At 39.7% G+C, this 20,451-nt stretch overlaps 1 protein-coding gene across 18 annotated transcripts in view; it reads left to right on the top strand.

The window, feature by feature from the left end:
• Positions 1-1,493: 1,493 nt before the first annotated feature.
• The window catches only part of LOC148035083 (folate transporter 1, chloroplastic-like), a 130,438-nt gene continuing 111,480 nt past the window's right edge, over positions 1,494-20,451 (top strand). For 4 of the 18 annotated variants that reach the window (XM_087680027.1, XM_087680028.1, XM_087680029.1 and 1 more), the window contains exon 1: positions 1,497-1,775. In XM_087680027.1, the coding sequence (XP_087536153.1) occupies positions 1,559-1,775 (217 nt within the window). In that variant the 5' untranslated portion in view covers positions 1,497-1,558. Of the gene's footprint in view, positions 1,776-20,451 lie in introns of all 18 variants that reach the window. The other 14 variants (XM_087680021.1, XM_087680011.1, XM_087680012.1 and 11 more) reach the window with 10 other exon arrangements.

Here is a 20,451-nt window from a genome sequence, read left to right as displayed (position 1 = left end):
CTTTATTCTCTTCTCTCTTGCAATTCATGAGTTTCATGAAATTTTTGTTAATTTGTGTATTTGTATGGAGAAGGACTATAACATCCATATGGTCTAGATAGTGCTAGTCTCCAAGAGGTATTTAAGTAACTATTAAATGTTACCTCCTTTGGCTTAGCCAAGGGTGGGCTGGGTATGCTACAATGAAACACAACATAATGGACAATGGATAAGAAATAATAATGAAATCAGAGAGGGCTCATGAATGGCAATGAAATCCAAAAAAAAAGCATAAGAACAAAGTAAGTACTACTAGAGTAAACAACACCTACTACTGATCAACCATAACACCTCCAATCCCTCTCTCGAAGGATGCAAGTGATGCCAAGATGATGATGCGGAGGAGTTGGGGGCTATATAGCTGCTAAGAGGCCTAAAGAATTGGCTTGACGATTGTAAACGATATCACCTAACTCACAAATGTTTTGACCCACTATCCACTAACATGCCCACTAAAGCCTAATAAAATGCACAATAAAGTGCCTACTAAAGAGTGAGTATACGCATGATATGTACAAAACCAATAAAATTCCTACTAAAGAGTATACACCCATGATATACACAAAGCCATTAAAGGGAAGTAAAGTACTATGTGATGAATTAGGTTCCCTTGTAGCCTAAGTACCCTAGCATTCATTGTGCGCCAACCATAGCTCCTTATCCACCTTGAAATCTCGATCTTAGAGTCCCAATTAAACCTTGTAAACATTGCCTACCTTGAAACCTTGTGACTCATCATAGAATCTTAATGTCTTCCAACTCTAATACCTATACAAATGTGTATGTGCATAAAAATATGCACGCACACACACATGCATATTAAACTCCCCAAGCAAAACCTTAGGCTCCCTGAGAGAGAGAGAGAGAGAGAGAGAGAGAGAGAGAGAGAGAGAGAGAGAGAGAGAGAGAGTTTTATGTGAGGGAAGCCAAGCAATTGCACCCAAAGACTTCACTTCCCTCACTTTTTTTTCTAGGATTCTACTAATCTAATTTAGTGGACTTCACTCTTGTGCTCTAATTTTAAGATTATTAAATTCACTAGGCGGAGCCCTTAGACTCTACCCTAATTGTATGACAATTTACTAGTAGGTGCTCTGCGCCAAGATTCTTTTAACCAAGATGTTTAACAACATGACTTTTGAAGGAATTTCTCTATGCTAAAGCAAGCAATATCACTCTTGTTTAAGCTCATTGCAAGCACATTAAATTTGCGAAAAAACACATGTAAACTTTTAACTAAACTAGAAAGTTACATACATATCTCTTTTCTCAAACTCAACAAAGAAATACCGTTTTAATTGATTGTATGTTTTGCTTGCTATTCTCTTCAATAGAGTTACAAGGGCACATGTGAAGCAAAATCTAAGCCACGAGGTGCAAGTTTGAAATTTCCGATAAAGAAAGCATTCTGATAGTGAATAAAGAAAATGGGCCGAGATTGAAAACTAGAGTCCCAACGTGAGTTCCAGCATGTGTGCCCTACGAAACTCTTGTTGCCATCAGTCCCTGGAAAATTCAGATGCTGACTTGGCGCGCAGAGAGAGAGAGAGAGAGAGAGAGAGAGAGAGAGAGAGAGAAAAGGAAGAAGAAGAAGGAGAGAGCCTTGGAGCTCTATGGCGTAAGCGGAGAGGCTATGGCAACATGGGAAATCGAGAATGCTGTCGCTGGAGCAGTGGCGGGTCTAACTACGGTTGTTGCTCTCCACCCTCTCGACGTTGTCCGCACTCGTTTTCAAGGTTTACGCCGGGATCTCTCCTCCTTGTTTTTCATTATTTGGTTTCTGTGGTTTTCGGTTTTTCCCGAAGATTAAGCGTGATGCGCAAGGATATCCGCACAGTGTGTCTGGAAGTTTACGGGGAAACCTTATAAGTCAGGGCAGCTGTGAGCACCCATTAGTCGATGTTTGTTAGCTAGGGGCGCTTGAAAGAGTTTCAAACAATCATTGAAAGCAAAATGTAGAATGCGTATGCAAACTTATCGCAGCTTAGATTTTCCATATTTCAACACTTTCCAATAAGCAAGAGGTTTGATCATCATCTGACTTCAGTTAGCTTGTGGTGGCGAATTGGGGAGTCGGTGCCTAAACCCCACCATGCTGACTTGGAGAACTTGCAGTATCTTGTGACCAAGATTGATATGTTGGGTTTGATCTCTTGGTACGTAATGGTCAATGCGATGACTCCAGCGATTGGATGCTAGGGAAAAGTTCTATAATTGTGGGTGAAACTCAGAAAGTACCCTTCTATCAACTTGACATGTGTTGTAACATTGTGAGCCTTCCATTGGCAGATATGATTGGAATGGATGAGTTGAAGGTTTGATGTGGTTGCTAGGCCAATTTATAGGTTCCAAAGACCTTGAGGCTCAAGTACTTGTTGCATTAGGTTCGACCAAGTTGTGAAATTCAACCTGTTAAAACAAGTCTTATCAGTAGAAGCATTCTTGGTTGTAGCAATTGGAGTGTGCAATGCTAAGTGGTGAATAGAAAGGGTGGTTAGGACACTTGAGCACACTTTGGCGCTTGCACCAAAGTGCCCACAATAAGAAGATGTGGGAATCCTTATATCTGAGTGGTCCATGGATTGCGTAAACGTGCACCATAAGTAGACGATAGATATCCCCGTATTTGAGTGGCTATGGATATATGTCCTAGGGGAGCGAGGGGATACCCAACACAACCATGTTAGGATAGATAGGCGTGTTCACTTGTGGATAAGTGTAAGGTATGGAGTACTAGGTGTTAGCAGGATTGTCAGCTCAACTGTGAGTTTGTGCATGCTTGATAGGGTTGGGCACATCATTATTATTTTAGGGATTATTATAGTGATTTGTTTGTGGCATTTTATGCCTATTGACCAGCATTTAATGTTGGACAACCAACTGCTATATTTGGCCTATTTTGTGCCTATATTTGGAGGGGCTCCTCCTCCTCCTTAGTCACTATCATTCAACAGGTGAACTTCTTGTTGGAGTGAGGAGCCAGTGCTGGTGTTGACGTAGCTAGTGACTCATAGTTGTATGTGACAGTCTTGTGTTTGGTATATGGATTCCATCTCGTGAGCACATCTTTGAATTTTTTTCTTTTGTAGTGTTCTTTTGTTTTCTTTCTCTTCTGTCTTGTGTTCAACAATTTATCTCAGCACTTGTCTATGCTTCCTTTGCTCCACCACTTCTGACATGGTATTCGATTGCACTTTCCTGCTGCGATTTCTCTATTGATTTCAGGTCTTTCCCTTCATTTGCTAATCAGGCGACTGTTGGCTGCTGTCAATTGTGCAGATTTTCCTCTGTTTTTTTCTGCGTATAATGCAGTGTCAGCTGCTGTCAGCCCTCCCAAGATTTGTGTTTTCAGGCTGTGCCCACTTGGCTGCCTTTGGCAGGCCCCCGTACTGCTATCATCTGCTGTTTTTACTCAGATTTCCTGCATTTTCAGCATCTGACCATTCTCCACTGCTGGGTGATATCTTTTGACTATTTCTTGCAGATTTTGGTAGTGGCCGCATTGTGTTTTTGTGATCAGTGTGGGAGTACTGCATGTGAACTCTATTTTTGTGCAGTTTGTGCTGTCTGGTTGGGTGTCTTCTCTCTCTGTGCCTTCTATCTTCTCTTCTTATCCTCTACATAAAACTCCTCCATGCACTTCTAGAGATGATAATTTACGTGGAACTGATTATCTTATATGGAGCGCTGTGATGGAAGTCTGGTTCGTGCAAAAGCAGATTTGGTACATTGTTTGTTGAGCTATTTCCTGTCCTCAGTGTCCTTTTCCACTTTCCGAAGATTTTGATAAGGACAACCATGAGGAAGTTGTGCTTACATGGGCTTCAGATGATGTGCATGCCTATTTTGCTATTCTTGGATCTATTTCTAAAGAAGTTTTACCGGCGGTTAACTCTTGTAGGACCTCTCTCGAGATATGGTCGAAGCTTCAGATATTGTACGAGGCACCTTCCACCATACGTGGCATGTCTTTGAGTTCTCTTCTTTTGCAGTGTTCATCCGTTTTCTCTCTCTTTTGTCTTGTGTTCAACAATTTATCTCAGCACTTGTCTATGCTGCCATTGGTGCACCACTTGTGACACTAGGGTGCAGGGTGGTATGCACTTGTGGGTAGGTAAATTTTCTAATTGAAAAAGAAAAAGAGGTAACATAGTAGGTATACATGAAGATACATGTTTGTCTGTAGAGTTGCCTCTATGGACATTAACATATTAATATTGGTCGTGGTTTCCATGGCAACTTACAAGTCACAACCAAATTTTGCACAATAAGAGTAACAAAGAAAAGTTTTGGTTCATACAAATCAAAAGTATTATATGAACTTGACTTCGGGCATGATTGTGATGAAGATAGTAAGAGGAGGATTCGCTAGTTGTCTAAAATGTGGTATGCCTTCCCTCAGTGGAGAGGTGGCTAGCTTCACCCAATAGACTTTGACTTGTGTATCTCCTATCAAAGAGTTGAGTGAAGATAGGGGAAGATGAATTGTCCTCCTCGTTGAGAACATAATGCCCCCTCAAGGTCTCCACTGAAGGAGAAGCCTAAGAAGAGATGATAGCCTCTCAAGAGTAAGGTGTCTCAACCATTGTAAGTTGGTTACGTATCGCTTGTCTATCTCTCATAAACCAAGGCTCATGATAGCTGTAAGATACTCTATAGTAGAGCATAAGCTCTTGTACTGTGTGAAGTTATGCTAGGGTTTGCATGTAGAAAACACAAAATGTGGAAAAACAACTAAAACACACTAACTCAGACAAAAATATAAAATGCAGAGTAGAAGACAATATTATAAAATTGAATTAACGCTAATGAAAATGAATGTATGTATACAATGCTAAAAGGTAGAGTAGTCCAACAATCGACGACTCTCATGGGAGTGGGCTGAAAGGTAGAGTAGTCCAACAATCGACGACTCTCATGGGAGTGGGCTGAAGGAGGTGTTAAGAGAGTATATTATTCGTCGAAGATAGATTCCAAGTGCAATAACCACGAGTTGGAGCAAAGATTGGTGAAGAAAAGTATTGAAAATGCAAAAATGACCTCACATAGATGAAAGCACAGAGTAGATTGATGCAAAAAACTACAAAATGCAGCAAGCTGGAGCATGTATGATGACATGGCAATCAAGGCAGCCTAAGTAGTCATTATAACAAACCAATGGCTAGGCAAAGCTGAAAAAGTGCTAGGGAGAAGCAGTATCGAAGGATATCAAAGTTGATGTTACACTCATCTATTCAATTGAAGCTCTTTCCAAGAAAAATTTATTTCCTCGAAACTTTCCAATTTGGAAACATAGAGAAGATAGGGTGTATACTTTTAGTTTCTAGTGTCTTTGGGATCCTACACTTCCCCAAGGGAGTGCATGGTGTTCCCTTGTATGGGTTGATTGTCACATTTGTGCGCTTGGGGCTAGGCAATGTCATTTTAGTAATCAAAGGTTAGAATATTTAAATCAAATCCTTCATTATGAGAGCATACTACAACCTTATTGACTTTTTCTTTGCCTTTTGTGCCTTAAGTAATTCTTCAAGCACTTTCTCTCTACCCCCCTCGGGTGGCAAAAGGGGTTTTGATTGTATGAAGATGCAATTTGCATGCCTTTCTTATGAGGACATGCAAGGTTTCCTTTATTGAAAGTAGTAATAATCTTGTCATTGAGGAGGCGAAGGTGTATTCATTAGAGTAGTCCACCAGACTGTGATGATTAGGATAGTAGCTGGGTGTAAAGAAATGCTTGAAAATAGAATACAAACACAATTGTACAACAAACACAGACTTATAAAGAAACACAATTAGGGTTATGGTAACATAGAGACCATGTGCATAGAAGATTAATAAATTTGAATAATGAATAAGTACAAAGTACAATGCTCAATGCAGCAAACACAATATGCAAGGTGAATATTGAAGCTTGAACTCATGTCTTAGGGATTGGACAGAGAGTATGAAATGAAGAGTGTGTCATACCCTAATAGATCCTGAAATGTAGCAGGCAGTCTACGATGATGTTTGGTAACAACAAATGCAACTCTATGATGGCGGGATTGGGTAGGTAGTAGTGCAGAACAACAAGTGCATCAATTGCTGATGACATGGTAGATAGTTGATTAGTGTTCTAGATGCTATATATGTTGTTATGTAGTTGTGTATGGAGGCTTACCATAGCATTGAGTATCATACTTTTTGGATAATTGTGATTTGGACTATAGTTGTGGATATGCATATGGTAGTAGTAGTGCATACATTGCTTCGGGTCATTTTGTGTCATTGTATTTTGCTTGATATGCAAAGTGCACGACACTAAATGCATACCTTGAATGGAATGCTTTATGTTGTCACCAATGTGGATCTCTTGGGATGGCCATGACTGTAAGTCTTGTGAAGCAGTATGGATCTCTAGGGATGGCCATAGACATAAGTCTTTTGAAGAAGCCATAGCTATGGGCATAAGTCTTGTAAAGTAGCGGCTATAGGTGATTGAGAGATCTTGTTGAGCATAGTGTTTGTGAAAGCATTAGAGTGTGGCATGTGGATTCGTGCATGGTTTTCTCTTTGGTTCTTGAAGAACTAAGCAAGAGATATGAGTTGCTTTTTGGAATGCACTTGAGGATATTGCTTCTATTTGCATTGTTGGCAAATTCATGTTTGCACAAAGTATGGCTTTTGGATGGCCACATGATAGATCAGTTGCATTGTGACATGAGCTATTGTAGTGCTGTAAGTTACAGCTATCCAAAGCCTTTGTCTTCATGATCTTTAAGGCTTTAGTCATGGACTTGTGTTGAGGGCTTTTTGCATATGTTAATTGGCTGTTTTTATACATCTGATCTTTTGATTGTAGGTGTGAGCTTTGAGGATGATACATAGTTGATATGGGAATGGGTGAATTTCTTATTGTGGTAGCTTGGTGTGTTTGGATTGCTAGTAGGAAAAGCATATGCTATACTGAGTTTGACAACTGAATGGGATGGATTCTTTGAAATGTATAGTCGACTTTGGTGTCAAAAGAAGTTGGGGTTTATAGTTGTAGAGTATCGATGTAGTAATGCTATTGAGAAAGCAATTAAGACTCTTTGGCCAATTTTAAGTCGAGATTGATGCTTTTGTAAGGGATTCACATTGCTTGAATAAAAAGCTATTGGGTTTGTTGCACCCTTCTTAGTAGACAATGAGCTTTGAGACTTGGAGCCCCAAGAGGAACACCAAGGAAAAGGGAATTCTCTTGCAAGAAAATCTGTCTTGTAACATCAACAAGCTTTTTTATTAGGTTTTATATGATCAGAATGAAGAAAAGAACACCAGACACAACAAATCTTCATGCAGCATCATGTAGATCTCCCACGGATTTGATAGAATCGACCATATTCTTCAATATCTTCACAAAATCCATCAATATAACAAAGAAAGCAAAGGAATACACCATCTTTGAATGGAAATACATCACATAGTATTCATCTTCAATGTCTTCATAGTCTTCTCTCTCAATCTCTCATATACAATTACAATGTTTTGATAGATTTGACTATCTCTGACTCTCTCTCTCTCTCTCCATCAATAATACATCATATCCTCACTACAATCTCTCAATAATCACTCTCAATAATCCTTTTTAGGTCGTGGATACACCTCCCAAGAGGTATGTTTGATATGAAGAGGCACCGGAGCCACTACAGTGTCCTTTCGTAGCTCACCACTGTCACTTCACTCCAGTCTTTACTTGAGTCTTCAGCAGCTACTTCTTTGACTTCTTTTAGCTCTTTTGCACTTGTATTCACCTCTTTCCAAGGTTAGAAAATTTTCCCAAGCTACACTCTCATCCATCAGAACACATACAGAAGCATACAGAAGGTCTACAGAAGCTTACCAGAAACTCATCAGAGAGTTACAGAAGGTCAACAGAAAGCATCAGAACCACATAACTCATACCAAAACCATTCCAAACCATCAAAAATCACTCAATAAGCTTTCAAACAATCTCAAACCCTATCAATCAATACTCCATCTCTCCTTACAGAGAGAAAACAGAACAAATCAGAACAAAACAGAAGCTCATCAGAACCAATCAGGACCAATCAGAACATATCAGAACATCACATCTCTACTAATAAACATCATGAGCTTAATAAAACTATTCCAACCTATCCAAAACACTCTCAAACCACTTCCAAACCAATCAATCATCTCATAAAATCAACCATTCAGCTTTAAAAAACAACAAAAAATCAGCCAAAAAATAGGTCATTTCAACACTCAACAAGACTTACTGTGATTAGTGTGGCAAACACTTCAATAGTGTAGTAAGTATCACTTTAATAGCCATGGATTGTCCAGTTGTGATTGGTTGTTTACTAGTGCAATGACTATCATCTTACATAATTATATATTGCTAGTACATGGAGTAATAGCAGCGTGCTTGGTTACTTGGAAACATATATGAATAATTGTACATTGACAATACATGCAGCAATGATAGTATGCATGGTTGTTGGAAAACATGTAGTAATGGCACTATGCTTGGTTGTTGGAAAACATGAATTGGTGATTGGGCATTTCGTATGCCATGTTGGATTTTAACAGTGTGCAATTTGGGTTGCTTGTGATATTTCAAGAGGGGGGTATGTCACTAGAATGAGAAATGAACTTAATGATTGAATAAAACTTAATGAAGATTTTTAATTATAATGAACTTCAATTGTGGTATCTCTAGCTCTTGGCATGGTGATCGTCGCATAGGTAGTGAAGGATTTGACACTGGGGCATGTAGTGGATAAGTGTTCAGGCTATGTGGGACAAGGCCAGGACAAAAGGAACAAGGTGTTGAGAAACCCTTCACATGCAGTTTGTGTTCTGTGTTGTGTTTAGGGTTTTGCGTTTTGCGTTTTACGTTTCACAGTGGATTGTCCCAAAAAGGGATTGGGCACCCACAGTGTGGTGCCACCCTAGACAGCTAACGCCCTCTCTCCGGGAACCACCCTAGATAGTCTCTTGCCTATTTATAGGCTGCCTCTATCACTCATTCTTTACGGTTGATTCATTCAATTTGTCACCTCTTCTCTCTAGCCTCTCCATTGCCCTCATACCCCTTCAAGAGGACATTGCGGTTCGTGGTTCGTGGCTGTCTTTATCATCTTCCCTGTGCTACGGCATCCTTGTTCCCTTGTATCACATTCACTCCATGATTCAGAACTTCATCATTCCATTAATCAAAGTTTCTTCTCCCTTCTTTTCTCTTCGCCATGTTTGCGGAGTTCACTTTGTGTTCCTCCCTACAAACCCTACTCTCTCGCTGGTACACTATCTGTTGATATGGTATGAGAGCTAGATTTGCTCAAATAGTGGCAAAGATCCTCCACTCCAGTGAAGACAAAGGCCGGTGGCGGGTTTGGCACCCACTTCTCTTCTTCTTCCGCTGCATCAACATCCTAACCGACGATTACTTCCTCTTGCGTTTGTTGTTTTTCAGCCTGTGTTTAGGGCTGCTGTTGCTGCCTCTACCTCCCAGTTAGTTGGCGGCTTCTCCTTGTTGCTACTGGCAGCTCCTCCCTACTACTGGCAGTTGTTCTCTACTGTTGGTGGCTCAGTTAGACTGTTGGCGGCTCCTCCTTGCTGCTAGCAGCTATTCTCTGTTGTTGGTGGCCTAGCTAGACTGCTAGCGGCTCCTCCGTGTTGCTGGCAGCTCAACCAGACTGTTAGTGGTGATATTCTGTGTAGCACTTCCTTTATCCTTAAGACATTTCGGAGTCCGTGATCCATGAGTTTTTGGATTCCCTATCTACTTAGAGGGGGATTCAAAGGGGCGTGATCTTTCTTTGCCCTCCGAGGGGGCATCTACATCTATTGCGACTTCAGAGGGGGCTCCTATTCCTCCAGTTTCAAGGGAGGTCCCCACCCACCGCTCAATCCTTCGCACACCTTGGCGGAGGCCTTTTACCTTCTTCTTCTACCTTTGGATGGGGTGGTTTCCTTCCATCAGTCATCTCACCTATTAATTCCCAGGATCTCGAGGATCTACCTAGATCGGGGCCTTTGAGGTTTAGCTGCGATTTGGTGACTAGGCCTTCGTATTCCTTTTTGCATGGATGCATGGAGCTAGTGGCTTCTCTCCCGAGGTTGAGTTTCGGGTTCTCTAGTTCACTCTGTCTATTGTTCTTTACTACATGTTACCTTTCAGGTGAAAATCTTGGATCTTAGGAATCCTCTACATCTTCTTCCTCCTTTTCTTCTTGCCTTGGTCACTTGGTCAGCATGGAGCCAACTCTTGAGATCGAGTACGGGCATATCCTTATGGTTCTCGGCACCACACAAAGTCCAACATTCCTCCTACGCATTGCATGATTTCATCATCTTTGTACTAGGGCGCTTGGGCAAGTGAATAATTTTCCCACGAGGAACATTGTCCAAGTGGCACGTGTTGCATGGGCATTCTTTAGCATGTGGCATTCCATCTCCACCTCACTCTTCTCTTCTTTCCCTTTTTGGGCCTGAGAGGGGTTGTTGAGAAACCCTTCACATGTAGTTTGTGTTCTGCATTTTGTGTTTAGGGTTTTGCGTTCTGCTTTTGCGTTTCACAATGGACAGCCCCTAGAAGGGACTGGGCGCCCACAATGTGGTGCCACCCTAGATAGCTGACGCCCTCCCTCCGGGCGGCACCCTAGACAGTCTCTTGTCTATTTATAGGCTGTCTATGTTACTCATTCTTTACGGTTGATTCATTCAGCCCGTCACCTTTTCTCTCGAGCCTCTCCACTGTCCTCACATCCCTTCAAGAGGACATTGCGGATCGTGGTTCGTGGCTGTCTTTATCATCTTCCTTGTGCTATGGCACCCTTGTTTCCTTGTATCACATTCACTCCATGATTCAGAACTTCATTATTCCATCCATCATAGTTTTTTCTCTCTTTTCTTCTCTCTTCCATGTTTGCCGAGTTCACTTTGTATTCCTCCCCACAAATCCTACTGTCTCGTTGGTATGTCATCTTTTGACACAAGGTGCAATGTGAAACTTTCATGAAATTGAAAGTTTGCACATTTGAATTGAGTTTCATTGAAAGTTTTGTTTAGCAAGCAACTCACGTAGGATACTTAAGTTATTAAGTAGGAGTTGAGCTAAAGTTTCGTCTAGTGAGCAACTCACTATTGATTAATAATTAAGTCATTAATTAGCCCTCAATTAAAAACGTGATTTGATCAAGGAGCAGTTGGTTATTCATTTGGAAACTTGATCTTGGCTATTTGGGGCTCTCTTTCTCCTGCTTTCTCTCATACTTTTGGAGCAGGCCAAGTTTGGAGAGTTGTAGCAACAAAAGGATATGCTTGCTGATTTTTTGCAATGAATATCATGAGGAGAGTGTTTTGCAGCCATCTCGAGGTGTTGAACAGCCGGAAATTAATCTCTTTATTTTCCTTTCTCTCCCTTGGGCTGTGTAAGCTCTGCTTTACAGCAGGTCAGAACTAGGATTTGCTATTTAGAGTAAATCAAGGGCTAGGGTTTGCAATTTATAGTAGATTAGTGGCTAGGGTTTATAGAAATCAGTCATTATGAGTATAGAATTGCTTATTGAAGACATTTCAACCAAAACTCCAAATTTTCCCCTTGTTTTGGATTGCCAAAATATTGAAGGTTTGGGGCAGATATCAAGGAAAATTTATTCACTTGGGGCAAATGCATGTCAAAGATTAGGGTTTATGAACAATAGGTTTACAGGTTTGAATTACTTATGTTTGACAGTGAAATGAAGGTGCATTGGCTAGGGCCCAGGCAAAGCTTTAAGTTTGTTGGACAATCAGGACTAAGACCTTATTTGGCAAATCGGATCAGCCTAGGATTGAGATTTATGCGAATTTTGCATTGATTGCAATGTGGTAGTGGTGAGAGACCATGGATGCATTTCTTAATTATATGTTGGTCAGGATTGGAGTGATTGTAGCTTTGTATGCTTGAAAACACGTTTGAGTGTGCAATTTAGATAGATTCAAAGCTTATTGGTCAAGGTTGGCAAGAGATGAGGGCATAGCAATTGGAGTAAATATGATCCATTGAAGAGCCATGTGTTTGAGAAATCATTAGTAGCTGATTTGTGACAATCATGTTGATCACACAGGAGGGTCACAAGTAGTTCATGTAAAGGCTGATCTTCAATATTAAAGAAATACCTTAAAAGAGATACTTACCTTAAGGGCCAATTTGGTGTCATCTACTATGCAAGAGTACTCTAGCTCTCAAGTTCTTTGTATCATTTATTTTCTTTGCTGAGTTGAATAGTGTGTGTGTTGTAAATTTATGTTCATTACCCTATACATTAGATTTGCAAGCTGGTTTCAAGGTGCAAGCTAGGTAGATCTTCTAGGGCCTCCTGGAGTAAAGTCCGGTGGAAGGATCCTTGAATCTTGCATGGTTTGCTAGTAACAATGAGGTAGTAGGTCTCGTGGAGGGGGACTTGGGTGCTGATTCTAGAGGTGGGTCGTCAGGAGCAGATAGCAAACTTGACTCAGATAGCACTATCTTTGATATAGTAGGTGGCAAATCGACTGAGAGGTTGGTATATGGGTTGCAAAATATCCCTCTCATAAAAAATGACATCTCTTCGGACAATCATCTTGTTCGTCCAAGGATCGAACAAATGATAGGCTTTTGCCTAAGAGGAATATCCAATAAAAATAAAAAGATCAGCTCGGGGAGTGAGCTTTCCTATCTTATCATTAGGAGTGTGTGTGTAAGCGTGACACCGAAAAACTTTGAAGTGGAAAATAACAGGCTAAGTGCTAAAAATTACCTTGAAGGGGGATCTCTGAGGGATTGCTAGAGTTGGGCACCGGTTGAGGATGTATACTGAAGTGTTAACTGTCTCGATCCAAAGGTGCTCAGGGAGCTCTGTTGTGAGCAATATAGAGCATGGTATGTTTATGACAGTTCGATTCCTGAGCTTTATGACTCCATTGTGAGAGAGAGAGTTAGTAGAGGTGAGTTTGCGATAAATGTTGTGCTCCTGTAGGAACTTGGTAAACTCTTGGGAGATAAACTCACCACTACTACGAAGTAGGTGAATGCTTATGCTTTAGAAAATACACCCATATATATCATGAAAAATCATTCATTATAAAAAAGAAGTACAATGCACCATTAAGGGTGGCAGTTGATGTCATCCCACAAAGATCAACATGAATTAATCACAGGGATGTCTTAGTCCTATGTGAGGTCTACTGAGGGAATGGTGTGCGGCGTTGTTTCCCAAGTTGATAGGTTGGATAGACATCCTTGGATAGTTTAAGGTGTGGAAGGCCCTCAACCATCTAATGGCATGGCAGCTCATAGAGTGAGTTGTATCCAAGGTGTTTGAAGCAATAATGCCGAAGACGCTCATTGTTCGTAGGCTTCTGTGTGGTGGTTAAAGCTAGAAGTGGTGAAACTCTGAGTCCTTGACTGTCTGCTGGGAAAGGAATAGAGTCATCATGTAGAGACTGCTAGGTTGTGCCTTGCCGTGAGCAATCACTAAACGAGTCAGAGAGTCTGTGACCTTGATTGTTGTTGCAATAAAGAAAACTACTCGTCCCAATCGGCAAAGCTTTTGAATGATAGAAGGTTTACCCCAAGCTAGGGGACATAATATACGTTGTCCAATGAAGTGAGATCTTGGCCCTCATTAGTATCAAACTTGACATGACCTAGACCATGAATCTTGATAGAGGAGTTGTTTCCATTGTAAGTGCGGATAAGAATGTGGGAATGGCAATACTTTGAACTTAACTAACTCGAACAATTATCACCATGAAAATTAGGAGAGAGAGAGAGAGAGAGAGAGAGAGAGAGAGGGGGGGGAGAGGGAGGGAGGGGAGCGGAGTCGACATCACATTGAGAGGAGAACCAACCCCTCCCCATTTATAGGAATTTATTGAAATAAACTAGGGGCACGGAGTGCCTGAATCATATACAAAAGGGCTGATTTGCTACAATTTTGAAAATGAGGGTTTCGAAACCCTAATTTTAGCAAAGTTTAGGCAGCAAATTGATTTTCTTCTTTAGTGCTTGGAGTAGATCAAGCTAAGTAGAAGGTGCTTCATGGATGAGATATAGATAGGAGAGTACAAAGCATGTGGTTGAAATCTCAACATGAGAGCTTGTTCCAAATGAAGAGAAAGAAAGACCTCAAATATATAAGTGTGGGGCCAACTTGATCAATTATCACCATGAGAGAGAGAGAGAGAGAGAGAGAGAGAGGAATTGACACCTTTACGAAAAAAAAAGAGAGGAATTGACACCACATTGAGAGGGACGCTAGTCGTCAGGTCCAATGGCGTCCGATTAGTACAGTCTGATGCTAGTACGGTACTAATCAGACTAATAAATCTTGGACTTATGTTCGATGAAAGAGAAAAATACATATAATTTTAAGTTTATGCTTAATGTTTGGACTTAAAAGTCAAAACATAAACTTAGAGATTCAAGTCAAAAGTAAGTCCAAAAGAGTGTTGAAACAAGACTCAAGAGTATAGCATGAATAATGAAATTGACAACTTTATTATGAGCCAAACGTGCAATCTCACACAAAAAGTATACAAAAATGTGCAATCTCACACAAAAAGTATAGCATGAATAATGAAATTGACAACTTTATTATGAGCCAAATGTGCAATCTCACACAAAAAGTATACAAAAATGGAGGATTGAGATAAAAGCCATTATCCATGGCTCAATTTGAATCAAGATACATGATTACTCTAGGTGCTCATATCATTCTCGGCATTGAAGGTGGAAGCATCCTCGCGTCGCCGCTTGAGGAGTCATCACCCTTCTCAACAAAATCACCCTCACTAATGACATTGCCCTTGTCAATATACTCAGGCTCTCTAAGCTCTATGTGAGAGGTAGTGATAGGTATGTCCTCTTGGGCCGAACTAGGAGTACTTCTCAAGCTACTTCCATGCATTGTGTAGCATCTGAGGGCTTTACGAGCATCACGGACAGTCGATGTGGATGCCGAAGTGGAAGCTACATTGCTACCGGCGCGAGGGCAAATATCAAGATTCAACACGGGCACGGGCCATGGTGTGCATGAGTGTGAGAGACTTGCCGGTCTATCTTTTGGAGCTCCAAGTAAAGCTCCCTAAATATTTGCTTCTCCTCTAAGTCTCTCTCATGAGTCACACTTTTAAGTGCGCTAGCAGAGAGCTCGAGTGAATCCACACTTATCTATACATTTAAAGGATGAAAAACTTAGATTAAATAAATGAAACTTCTCTAAATATATTTCGTAATCTATGAATAAAGTTATGAACTAAGAAGTATAAAAATTGGATATACGATACCGGTCTTGCCATAGACATCTCATGCATGTTGCATAGCATGCGTAAATTGGAGCAACAATAAATTAGTCGCTCTAATTATCGTGCGCTAAGGTTATTACGAATTTTGGTGTGCATGAGGGAATAGACATAAGGTTATTACGAATTTTTGTGAAGGCAAACACCATGGTGCTCTTCCGCAAAAGCCTTTGGAAGAAAGGCATCGCAATCGACAAGGAAATTGGCATCCATGAAGGGAGAGGGTTTTCTGAAGGCGGGATGTAGGAGTGCCGCAAACCCATGTATGGGTCGCTTCATCCACTCACATTTCTTCTTCGTCAAAAAAAGAATATCATTTCTTTTAGGGGTGGTATCTAAGATATCACTACAATAGGTGTAAGAGGATATAGATTTATAGGGAGATTTAGAGGTAAAATTTGAAAAGAAAAAGAGTGAGACAATATAAATTATAAAATCTAAAACTAAAAAGAAGCATGAATCATTAAAAAAAAAGAAACAAAAAGAATACCATGAAGAAGAGGCCTCCCCATCTAAGATGGTCGATGATTGTATCTCCTTTATCGCATCCGCCATAAGATGATAGAGGAGGCCAATAGTAGCCCCCCCATTGTCTGTCATGTGAAATACCTTGTAGATGGGAGTGATGGCAATGACAATGTCTCTTATATCCATCCAAAATTTCTCATTTAAACAAAGCCTTTGAACGATCTTTGCTTCCACTTGTCTTGATGTAGACTCCCCTTCAAGCCACTCCTTGAACTCGTATCTGATACGACCTTTTTTGTAGCTTATTGCGAATGTCATAGAGACGCTCGAGGAGAAGCCGCACGATTGCAAATTGAGTCTTCGAGGCTTCTTCAAATCCAAGTCCGAGTATGAGGGATAAATCGCAAGAACTCGAACCTTGGAGTTGACAAAGCCAATGATTGTGCAAGCATTGTTGGCAATCCTCACCACCCACTCCAACTTACCAATATTTTCCATAAGAAGATCTATACAATGTGTAGTGTATGGTGTCCATGCTATGGACGGAAACTTGGTCTCAAGTTTTCGCCCCATAGATGCATAATTCGAGGTGTTGTCTGTGACAACTTGCACCACATTTTGTGGCCCAACCTACAAGATTATACATGATGAAGTTAGAATAAATTTGGGAGGTTAAAAGAAAAGAGAGATTGCAAAATAATGGATTTAGAAGCATTATCTCAATGATGGCTTGCTGTTTGTGGTGATACATGAATGAGGCAATGATTCTCCTTCCCCTTGTGTCTACATCCACCGCTCGTAGGAAATATGTGTCAAGTGGGCAAGAGATGAGGATGTTGATGACCCCACTTTTTTTGTGGTCACTCCATCCATCAGATAGAATAGACCATCCGTACTTCGCCTAACCAGCATGCATGGGCTCAAGGGACTTGTCAATCCTCTCTCTCTCCTCATCAAGTTTCTTGGCACGCATGTCATTGTACGTGACACTGTACCATACCTTCGCATGCGGTGTATTCTATGGCTATAGCAAAAAGAGAGGGACCAAGGGGTAGCCTTGTCTAATAGATCTTTGTAAGGAGAATTCCTTTGAGAGAGAACCATTGATGCATACCTAGGCCAAGGCATTAGAGAACAATATTTTGACCATCCTCGCATACTAGTCACCAACACCTAGGATTTCCATGGTTGAAAGAATGAAGTGTCAACTTATGCAATCATATGCTTCATCAAAATCCATACTGATGAGAATTGCCTTATGTCTACTAGCTATCACCCAATCAACAAAAGCAGCTAGGTTAAGTATGGTGTCCTAGATCTTCTTATGGTAGATGAAGCCATATTTTCTTTGAGGGCTTTTTCGTTTCCCAATCATATGAAAGACTATTTGCTTTGGTTGAAGTATCTCCTCCTGTTCATCTACTTCAGTGGATCCTTTGTTGCAGATTTCAATAGTGGAGGCCATTCATAAGGGTTCAAAAGGTGGACATGAAAAGCATTGTAAATTCTCCAATTCTTTGAAAGTTGTAGCTTGTTATAAACATCAATGATCTTTTCAATGACTTGAAATGACCCATAATTTCTTGTTGTGAGCTTAGTGATTTGGGATGAAGGCTTGTTAGAGCTTCTTAGACAAGCTTTATCAAATTTCAGCCACATCCAATCTCCTTTTTGTAAAATCAAGTGCCTTCAATGTTCACCTATTTTTTTCTTTTGTTTTTCTTGAGATCATTGGATAGCTCATCTAACTTGGACCAAAGTTGTATCCATATTATGCACAAACCCATCGGCATGAATTATCTTCTCCTTTGTTTTGAGAATAGGTAATAAGAGTGGTTGTCCATATACGATCTCAAATGATGCGTTACCTATAGAAGTATAAACTGTGTTATTATAAGCATATTCTACCAAATGTAAATACTTTTTCTATTGTTGGTTGGCTTCATGGCAATAGCATTTTAGTATATCCAATATTGTGAGATTGACTCTCACTTTGACCATTTGTTTGCAGATGATAAGAAGAAAAAAAAGCAAGCTTTGTATCAAAATTTTCAAAAAGAGCTCGCCAAAAGAGACTAGTAGTTCGTGGATCTCAATCATCCACAATGAATTGTGGTAATGTATGATACTTAAAGATTTGTTGGATAAATCTTATAGCCATATGTTGAGGCTCGATAGTCTTCTTGATTGGAATGAAATGAGCATGTTTGCTAAATCTATCAATAATAGTTAATATACCATCATTGCTATTTTTTGATTTTGGCAAGCCAAAAATAAAATTCATAGCAATGCTTTCCCAAGTTTGGCTCACAATTGGTAATGGTTGTTGCAAAAGCTTTGTAGGCTTTTGATGATCAAACCTTAATCTTTTGGCATACGAGTCATTCTTTGACAAACTGTGCAATATCTCGTCGAAGACTTAGCTAAAAGAAATACATTTTAAGTGCCTTGGTTGTGGCCAAAATACCATGAGGAGCCACATGGCATTCTTTCATTACTTTAGCTCTAAATCTTTAGTAACGCATAACTTATTTTCCATTAAAAGAAATTAATCTTTGATAACATAAGACTTTCACCAAGTTGTAAACTCTTCTAGAGGGTTTTAAAATATTTATCAGAAGCATATATATCTCTTATACTAGTGAAATCTTACCTTGTTTTGCTTCCCATGAATATGAAGTATTTAAAAGTTAAATTGAGCTAAATAATTGGCCCATCATATATGCTTCTCATAAATCTTTGGTTGGTTGAGAAAATATCTCAGGCCATCATGGTCTATCTTGATGAGAAATTCGCCATCTAAAAGATAATGTCTCCAATCTTTTAAATCTTGAATAATAGCCATTAACTGCTTTTCATAGGTAGCAACATTTTTTTTTGCATTTTGTAACCTTTTGCTTGTACAAGCAACTGCATGTCCTTCCTCGTTTAAGATTGCACCAATGCAGTCTCTGAAAGCACTATTTTATTCCACAAAGAAAAATTTTGACAAATTAGGTATAATCAAAATAGGTCCTTTGTTGATATAGAATTTTAGAGCTTCAAAAGCTTCATTCTCTAGTTTGGTCCACCGAAATGCCATTACTTTCTTGGTTAAATGATGCAATGGTCTAGCAACGAGTTTAAACTATTTAATGAATCTCTTATAATAAGAGTATAATCCCAAGAAACTTCGAACTTCACGAGCACTAGTCAATTCGGATATACAATATGGCCCAAGTAGTGAATCTCTTCTAGGAAAAATTCACATTGTTTTCCATTCACATAAAGTTTGGGTTTGTAGAGTTTTTGAAACACTATTTTCAAGTGTTGCATATGCTTTTCTTTATCTTTTGAATGAGCCAAAATATCATCAAAGAAAGCACCTATAAACTTCCGATGTGCTCTAAAGATTCTTTCCATAATTCTATTAAAGGTTGTAGGAGGGTTGGTGAGACGAAATGGTAGCACAAGAAACTGATACAAACTAAATGTTGTTTTGAATGTTGCTTTATAAATTTCTTGAGGAGCAATCCTTATCTGATGGTAGATGCTCTTCAAGTCAATCCGGTTGAATACTTTGGATCCATCTAATCTATCCAAGATATCATTAATTCTTGGAATGGGAAATCTATTTCAAATTTTGATTTTGTTGAGTATCGTATAGTCTATACACATGCACCAAGATCCATCTTTCTTTTGTACTAAGAGGACTAGAGAGTAAAAAGGCGAGAAACTAGGCTTTAATAGACCCTTCTCCAAGAGCTCATTTACTTGCGTCATAATCTTCTCTTGTTATGTTGGTGGACTCACACGATAGGGTTGCCTATTTGGAGGCGAGCTCTTAGGAATGATATCAATGTGATGAACTTTTGGTCTCTTTGATGGTAACTCGTTATGAGAATTTCTATTTGCACCAGAACTATGTACCGGACAATGGAGGCACAAAAGGATACATGGCACAACAAAATTGTTAAAGGGGGCAAAGTAATGATGAAATCTTCAATCCAAGGTTCTTTAATTCTAGACTCTAAGATGGGAATATAATTTCTTTGCATTCCCACATTAAACATTTTTATTCTTGAAACAGAATCTAAACTTATTTTGATTCCAATCAATGTTTGGATCTATTCTTCTATACCAAGGCATTTCTAATACAATGAAACCAGCCCTCCTTCTTGGATAGGGTGGTAAAACTTAATCAAGCAGTTAATTACAACAATTAATAATTAAGCATAATGTGAAATGCACACATTATCTTAACAATCTTGGACAATAGACACCCGGTTGGCCCCAAAACTAGTGTCTCTTTCCGTATTTCTTTAACTTTAATTGCTAATGGATGGAGTATAATCTCCTTTGCTAATCCAAAAGCCCCTTGTTGTATATACAATCAACAAGCAATTTGGGTCAATTGCCCCTCGATTTTCACCCAGGAATTGCACAAATGGAATCACCGACTGGCCAAATGTTACCCCAATTCACAATGGATGGCTTGGCATCTGAAATCCCTATTAATTCTACGAATTTCAGGTGCTGATTTCAGTGTATGATGTCTTCTCTTGTTGGTACAGGTCCGAAGGTGGCTGCTAAACCCTAATTTTTGCATAAATTTAGTGTTTAAAGCAAAGATCTCTCTGTTGTCCA

Source organism: Lygodium microphyllum, chromosome 6 (genome assembly GCF_053477565.2).
Source record: "Lygodium microphyllum isolate KBCC chromosome 6, Lygodium_microphyllum_v1.1.10, whole genome shotgun sequence".
Lineage (NCBI taxonomy): Eukaryota > Viridiplantae > Streptophyta > Polypodiopsida > Schizaeales > Lygodiaceae > Lygodium > Lygodium microphyllum.
The sequence above is the reverse complement of the archived record's forward strand: the minus strand, read 5'-3'. Positions and strand labels throughout refer to the sequence as shown.